Source organism: Gossypium raimondii, chromosome 13 (assembly GCF_025698545.1).
Source record: "Gossypium raimondii isolate GPD5lz chromosome 13, ASM2569854v1, whole genome shotgun sequence".
Taxonomy (NCBI): domain Eukaryota; kingdom Viridiplantae; phylum Streptophyta; class Magnoliopsida; order Malvales; family Malvaceae; genus Gossypium; species Gossypium raimondii.
This window is the reverse complement of record NC_068577.1, coordinates 42,054,370-42,062,203: the sequence shown is the minus strand read 5'-3', so window position 1 is coordinate 42,062,203 and position 7,834 is coordinate 42,054,370. Positions and strand designations below refer to the sequence as shown.

Genomic DNA, 7,834 nt, shown 5'->3' with positions numbered 1-7,834 from the left:
ATGATCACCTCTAATACTCAAATAGTATTTTTTTTCTGTAATTTTAAAAAGTAGATATATTTTTTTAAATATTTATTTTTAATATTTTACTATACTCACTAATTTTTTTAATCCTAATATTAATTTAATTTTCATCACTATAAATTTATTTTAAATGTATTTTAACTAGATAGAGATAATCTATTTAAACATACTATATAATTATAATTATGTTAAATAAGTTTTTTTTTTTTTTATAGATAATCCATTTACGAGCACTAAAGATTCATTTCCCATTCCAAAGTAGACACAGCATTGACCAATTTTCCAGAATATTATATTAAAAGCTAAAAATGAAACTACCAAATAAACTCTTCACAAACATGTTAAAAAGCTTAGTCAACTTCCTCCATCTTGCTGCCCTCGGCATCAGCATCCTCCAATGGTGGCATCTCAGAGTCGGCATCAGCATCTCCTGCATCCTCGTCAATGCTCAACCCAAGTTTCAACATCCTATGGATTCTGTTGCCAAAAGTATTTGGGTCATCGAGGCTAAACCCAGAGGTGAGGAGGGCAGTCTCAAAGAGCAACAGAACAAGGTCTTTCACAGACTTGTCATTCTTATCAGCATCAGCCCTCTTTCTCAGCTCTTCCATGATGGGGTTCTCAGGATTGATCTCCATTGTCTTCTTGCTCGACATGTATCCAGCCATGCTGTTATCTCTCAAAGCTTGTGCCTTCATGATTCTCTCCATGTTGGCAGTCCAGCCATACTCGCCGGTCACCAAACAGCAGGGGGAATCAACGACACGATCAGAGACCACAACTTTCTCCACCTTGTCACCTAAGACATCCTTGATGACCTTGCAAAGACCTTCAAATTTCTCTTTCAAAGCTTCCTTCCTTTTTTTCTCATCTTCACTCTCATCAAGCTTCAAACCTTCCTTTGTTGCAGACACAAGCTTTTTGCCCTCAAATTCCTTTAGCTGACCAACGGCATACTCATCGATGGCATCAACCATATAGAGCACCTCATAACCTTTCTTCTTCAGCTTCTCAAGGAATGGGGAATTCTCAACAGCTTTTTTACTCTCACCAGTGATGTAATAGATGTCATTTTGACCCTCCTTCATTCGGGTCACATAGTCCTTCAAGCTGGTCATCTCATCACCACTCTTGGTAGAGTGATATCGAAGCAATTCCGCAATCTTATTTCGGTTCTGAGAATCCTCATGGATACCAAGTTTGAGGTTCTTGGAGAAAGCCTCGTAGAACTTGTTGTAATCTTCCTTGTTCTCAGCTATTTCAAAAAAGAGCTCAATGCACTTCTTCACCAAATTCTTGCGGATAACCTTCAAGATTTTGTTCTGCTGCAACATTTCTCTTGAGATGTTGAGAGGAAGATCCTCAGAGTCAACGATACCTTTAACAAAGCTAAGAAACTCAGGAATCAACTCCTCACAATTGTCCATGATAAACACACGCCTGACATAGAGCTTGATGTTGTTGGGCTTCTTCCTTGTGTCAAAAAGATCAAAGGGTGCCCTCTTAGGAACGAAGAGGATAGCCTTGAACTCAAGCTGACCCTCAACTGAAAAGTGCTTGACAGCCAAATGCTCTTCCCAATCATTTGTAAGGCTCTTGTAGAATGCAGCATATTCTTCCTTGGTTATCTCCTCTGGTTTCCTCATCCAAATCGGCTTTTGCTTATTCACCAATGACCACTCATGCGAGACCTCCTTAATCTTCTTCTTTTTCTTCTCTTCCTTCTCCTTTTCCTCATCTACATCCTCAACTTTCCCTTCCTCATCCTTCTTATCCTCCTCGTCCTCATCATCAGAAATCTCCTTCTCGGTTGTCTTCTCAATCCAAAGTGAAATAGGATAGCTAATGAACTCAGAGTGCTTCTTAATCAAGTCCTTTAAACGCCGCTCCTCAAGATACTCAAGTTGATCCTCTTTTAAGAAAAGGGTAATTTTAGTACCCCTGCCAAGGTTCTCCCCGGAAGTATCCCTCGTGACGGTGAAGGATCCACCGGCTTGAGACTCCCACACATACTGCTCATCATCATTATGTTTTGTTGTAACAACCACCCTTTCGGCGACCAAGTAAGCCGAGTAAAATCCAACTCCGAATTGTCCAATCATGCTAACATCAGCACCAGCAGCCAATGCCTCCATGAATTCCTTAGTCCCGGACCTAGCAATGGTACCAAGATTGTTCACCAAATCTGAATAAAAAGACACAATCTCATTAGAACCTCTCTCTTGATTAAAATTCAGTGAATAACCGAATGCAGAAGAAGCAATAACAAAACTTACCGGCCTTAGTCATGCCAATACCGCTATCAATGATCGATAGAGTATTGTTTGTCTTATCGGGGACAATGTGGATAAACAGCTCGGGTTGAGCATCAAGTTTGCTCTTGTCCGTCAAACTCTCGAATCTAATCTTGTCCAATGCCTAAAACCACAATTTTTAATAATTAAATTAAATGATACTAGCTTTAAATTTATCATAAAACCTAAAATTAAAACCCACTTCTATGCTAAAGATTTGCAGGTTTAATCAAACTTCGAAAACCATAGATTCAAAGACTTCCATTTGCATTTCAATCTTAAACTTTCATACTATAAATTCCTAAAATTATAATAAACAAATCAAATGACAGAATGACAGCTTTTATTAACAAATGTAATTTTCAATTGAAATAAACAACCAACAGTACACTGCCTATAAATTAAAAACAAAGGGAAAATAAAAACCCAAATTTTGTTTCCATACAAAACAGCAAACAAAACCAACAAGCATTAAAGCAAAGGAGATTCGATCCAATTAACAATACCTTAAAATTATAACGAAAACAACAACCAAAAAAAAAAGTTAGAACAGAGTAGAGGAGCACTTACATCAGAAGCGTTGCTGATAAGCTCACGAAGAAAGATCTCCTTGTTGCTGTAGAAAGTGTTGATAATTAAACTAAGAAGCTGGTTAATCTCAGCTTGAAAAGCAAACGTCTCTGTGTCCGCCATTGATGAATAACTCAGAACCCCAATTCAAAAGCACGCAGGAAAAACCGTAAGCAAAAGATTATATTCAGGTGAAGAGAAATTACTGAGACAATAAGTAGCGCGTAACGACATTATTATATAGAAAATGCTTCAGTAGTGTTTCTAGATCCTTCTATTGGCCGTTTAGCACTTTTCTCTTCTGCGGTTTGGTAAGTTGTACATTTGGCCAATTTTGTTTTTCTAGATCCTTCTTTTTCTGTTTCTCAACTTAATATGTTTCTAGATCCTTCTTTTCTTATAAAAAAAGATGTTCAAGCGTTGGTACTATTTGAAAGCGAGTATATTGGGCCAAATAAATAGTTTCGATGAGCTGTAGATTAGATACACCCATCATTACCATATGAATTTTCTTTCAAGAAAAAAAGGGAGGAACTTTCTTTCCAAAAATGAAAGGGCAACTAAAAATAATAATTTTTAAGATGAAATTTGTATTTTTAGAAAGGATTACAATAAAAATAAATATGAGTGTCCCCACATTAAGTTGTCGAAAGTTCAAGAAAAATTATTTAAAAGATTGTCACTAGTCTAACATGCCACACCTTGCCCAATTGACGATTGTTTACTTTTTTCAACCCCACCCAACTTTAACCTTTCAAATTCACTTATAAAAACCTCAACCAAAATTGAGTCTCCCACATATTTAGCCTCATTTAATTAAATTTAATTGATCAAAGTTATCAATTTTTAAGCTCAAAAGATTAATTAACTTGTGACGAATTTTTGGATGGGATCCAATCATTTATAGACTGATTGAAGAAGTATCTTTTAGCTTCAAAATGTATTTTGAATTACTCGATTTCGAGTCCGGGAGCTCAAGTCATAATCATTTTACTAAAGACTGCACGAGTAAATTTTTTGGACAAGATTATTATGGGAAAATACGAGTTTTTAGCTTTAATTCGAGTTTAAATTATATTGAGTTCGAGCTTATATAAATGGCTCATATATAATCAAAATTAGGCCTTAAACTTGAACCCAATATATTTTAAATTCGAATTAAAGTCCGAAACTCGTAATTTTCCATAATAATTCTGTCAGAAATTCTACTTGCGCAATTTTTAGTAAAACGATCATAACTTGAGCTATCAGACTCGAAATCGAGTGATTCAAAGTACATTTTGAAGCTAAGAGATAGCTCTTCAAACGCTATGCAGACATCTCAGCCCATAAATACTTGGATTTCATCCAAAAATTCATTGCAAATTGACTAATTTTTTAAACGTAAAAATTGACAGCTTTGATGGACTGGATTTAATAAATCTCACCCCATCTGTGCATGTGTCACTTCCAAAAAAATTTTAAAATCTAAGACCAAACATATGCTATTTTCATCTTTGAATTTGAGTTTGAGTTAATAATGTGAGTTAATATTCATTTTGTATTTGATTTTATTGATAATAGTAGTTATGTTTTTACCATTAGAAATTTTTGAGAAAATTTTAAAATAATTTTAGTATGCATGTTAATTTGTTAGTTGATAAAATATTTGAATGCTTTATTAATTCGTAGATTAGTAGTTGAAATAATTTTGCTTGTAATTGATTTTATAAAAAAATTTGGTATTTTTATTAATTTTGTTCCTTAATAATATTTATATGTTTTATATTGTTATATTGGCAAAGGTAGGCTCAATGAACCAGGTAATTTTTTTAAAATTAGGGAAATAGGTCATTTTTAGGAGAGAGAAAGTGACAGTACGTTCAGCTGAATGTGCTTTCTCTTAAGGGTAAAAAACCAACGGCTTTTTAAATGTTTTAGCGCTAACGGTAAAAATAATTTAATTGGACCAACGGTAACTTTTTTTACCCTATAAATACCCCCAAATTTTATTTTATTTTTCATTAACATCCTTCTTTCAACTCTCTCCCAATCTTTTGTTCTAAATTTATCAATATTCTCATTGAAAAATATTATTTTTTAATTATTTCATATTTTATTCGTTCAAATTAATTTCTCACGAATCGCTGCCTCTCTAATTCATTTCAATAACAAGTATATTTCAATCGCCTAAGCAACAATGATAAGACGAAATTTTAAAATATTTTATTTTCAATTATGTTAAATTTAATTAATTATTTTTGATAATTTGAAATAATTTTTTTATGTTATAAATAGGCGGATGATCGTGTTTTGGAGGGGTTCAGACATAATATGGGAAAACCTCCGATCCCTCAAATTTGTGGCTATTTGCAAGATGCTAGATCCTTGCATACATCTCGCATGTTCAGGAGTTGTAAATTCGATCCTACATTAATCAACACGTTGGTGAAAAGATGGATGCCCGAAACACACACTTTCCACCTTACATTTGGCGAGTGTACAATCACACTCCAAGACATAACGTTACAACTCGGTCTACTAGTAGATTGGCCACTAGTCATGGGATCAGCGGTCATTCTCGGTAAAGTGGACCTTTGTAGAGAAATGTTGGGGAAGGTCGGATATCGATCAACTGGTTAGAATATAATTTCGAAGAGCTTCCTAAAGACCCAATAGAGGAGGTCATAGAACAATACGCCTGAGCATTCATCATGAGGTTAATTGGGGGAATTTTAATGCCCGATAAATCTCGAAATTTAGTACACATAATGTGGCTACTACATCTAATAGACTTTAGCGAATGCGAAAAACTAAGTTGGGGTTTGCTGTATTATCTACGTTATATCGAGAGCTGTGTTGGGCCACTGTATCAAATGTGATGTCGATCGATGGTTGTCTGCTCCTGCTGTAATCGTGGGCCTGATGACGACTATCATTTCTACTTCCCAAAGTGATCGACCCATATGTGTTCCCGTTGGTGATGATGTAAAAATTTTAAATTTATTAATAAATAGGTAGTTTGTATAGTAAATGTTTTTATTTATTATATATTTCGACTAACATGTCGTCCGTACAGGTGGAACCATGGGCCAAGCTACGTGAGATTACCGGAGGAGCTTAAAGATTTTAGGCTCCTATTAGATCAACACCACATATTCTCATTTGGGACAATTGGGACTTTAGGACTCCATACATTGTGAATGCGTTCTAGTCGGTAGACGTCGTTGATATAAGGCGCATACTCAATTCGTACGTTCTCACATGCAACAATTGCATGTACACATAGGAACCAAAGTGCCTAGAATCTCCCACAATCGTAAGTCCCTACTATTAGGTTCACACGATAGGATGCTACTGACATGTCGTGGTTGGGCCTAGCGTGCACTATAACTCAAAAATCGAGGTTTCAATGTGAATGGCACACTACTTACATAGTGTTCACACTCGTTGTATTTCGTCGAATCTATTTCATAATGTCATCTCACCAAGTACTGCCGCTCACTTTCTTTCCAGAATAAGTTGTTGTCCTCTTCGGAAACAAGGCGGCCAGACAAAAGTATGTTTCTTTGACAACCGAGGTTACTGATAAATGACGTGTCCCTTTCAGTACGAAATTGATGCACTCGGCTAAGTTTAATGTCATGTGGTCGTATCGTAGACCCCCGTTGTACGATTGCGTCCACTGTTCGAATGGTATATTTGCTAGGTACGCCGGACCATAGGCATTGATGGTGCTCAGATTGTTCAACATTTCATGGAATCGATGTTGGACCAACTCGTAACCTGTCGAGAAATGCTTACCCTTTAATGCAACGAACAAACCCAATATGGTTATTCGATGTACAATGACTAAATAGTTGGAACTGTAAACCAAGATGACTACATCTCGCTTACTTTTCGAAGGATATTTTTTGTGGTAGTTGGATTCCACATGTCGTAAGCAGTACCGATGATGCGTACGATCTTATAGGCTATCATGATGTTCAATCGCGGACATTATTTGATTCTCCTATCTGATATGACACATGTTTAGGTGTAAAAAAATGCGGCGACACAATCAGCTCAGGAAAAAATCACAGTTATCTGTCGTTTCTCCAGTAGTTATTACAAACGCTATCAGTAGAATCATTCGATTATCGTCCTGAGCAATGACAATCAACAGATGATGTTGATACCTTCCGTACAGCTAGGTGTCGTCAATTTTAACCAAAGGCTTGCAGTGCTGAAAAGTTTCTTTACATTGATTAAAGATCCAAAAGATTCGATAGAATACTCTTTTTCTAGGGACCAATTCATCACCGAAGTACGCTGGGAGCATTTCCGGGTCAGTTATAGAACCTGGTACATACCGATCCAATACCTGACACTATTACCATAAATAGTTGTACGAACTATCCCACCCATGATGTAACTTATCCATAGCCTTATGTTTTGCAACCCGTGCTTTGTAGTACATTGGAGTGTACTTGTACTAGCTATAGATGTTCGCAATCAACACCAGGCAGTAATCCTAGGACTCACCTTCACCATCAGTAGAATAATGTTAGAAATCATGTCTGAGTCTAGCCTCGGATGGTCTTGACTTGCACTTAACGCAATGCAGGTATGTGGATCGGAATACTTCTTTACCGCCCATAGCCCGATTTTCTTACAGAAAGACACCATGGTTTTCCATTTGCACCTCCCGTATTGCATTTCCTTTGAATTTTTCAGAATGAGACTTCATGGCGTAGTAGTTCACGTCATTCTTGAAGTTGTACCATTTTAGTGTAGCAATTAAAGCATCTTTGTTTAGGTATTTCATTCCAACTTCAAGTACTCGTAAGTCACGAGATGTGTTTGCATGACCAGGTTTTTGTGCGATAGCTGTAAAAACTCTAAACCATCATAGTCGATAAGTTGATGTTTGTCATGTAGGGTAGATATTCATATGCCCTGAATCATGGATTTGGATCCGGAGCATC

The 7,834-nt window shown here is 36.3% G+C and overlaps 1 protein-coding gene across 1 annotated transcript; it reads right to left on the bottom strand.

The window, feature by feature from the left end:
* Positions 1-247: 247 nt before the first annotated feature.
* Positions 248-3,204, bottom strand: LOC105782632 (heat shock cognate protein 80). Its single transcript, XM_012607493.2, has 3 exons — positions 2,889-3,204; positions 2,301-2,442; positions 248-2,209 (listed from the first exon to the last, which is right to left on the bottom strand). The coding sequence occupies exons 1-3, from the start codon at positions 3,009-3,011 to the stop codon at positions 375-377; spliced, it is 2,100 nt and encodes a 699-aa protein (XP_012462947.1). The 5' UTR covers positions 3,012-3,204; the 3' UTR covers positions 248-374.
* Positions 3,205-7,834: the final 4,630 nt, after the last annotated feature.

Excerpts from the sequence above, each read along its gene's own strand:
- LOC105782632 (XM_012607493.2), bottom strand. The coding sequence starts at position 3,011 with ATGGCGGACACAGAGACGTTTGCTTTTCAAGCTGAGATTAACCAGCTT. Across the intron at positions 2,443-2,888 it reads TTATCAGCAACGCTTCTGAT|GCATTGGACAAGATTAGATT; the intron begins GTAAGTGCTCCT and ends TTGTGGTTTTAG. Across the intron at positions 2,210-2,300 it reads TATTGGCATGACTAAGGCCG|ATTTGGTGAACAATCTTGGT; the intron begins GTAAGTTTTGTT and ends CTTTTTATTCAG.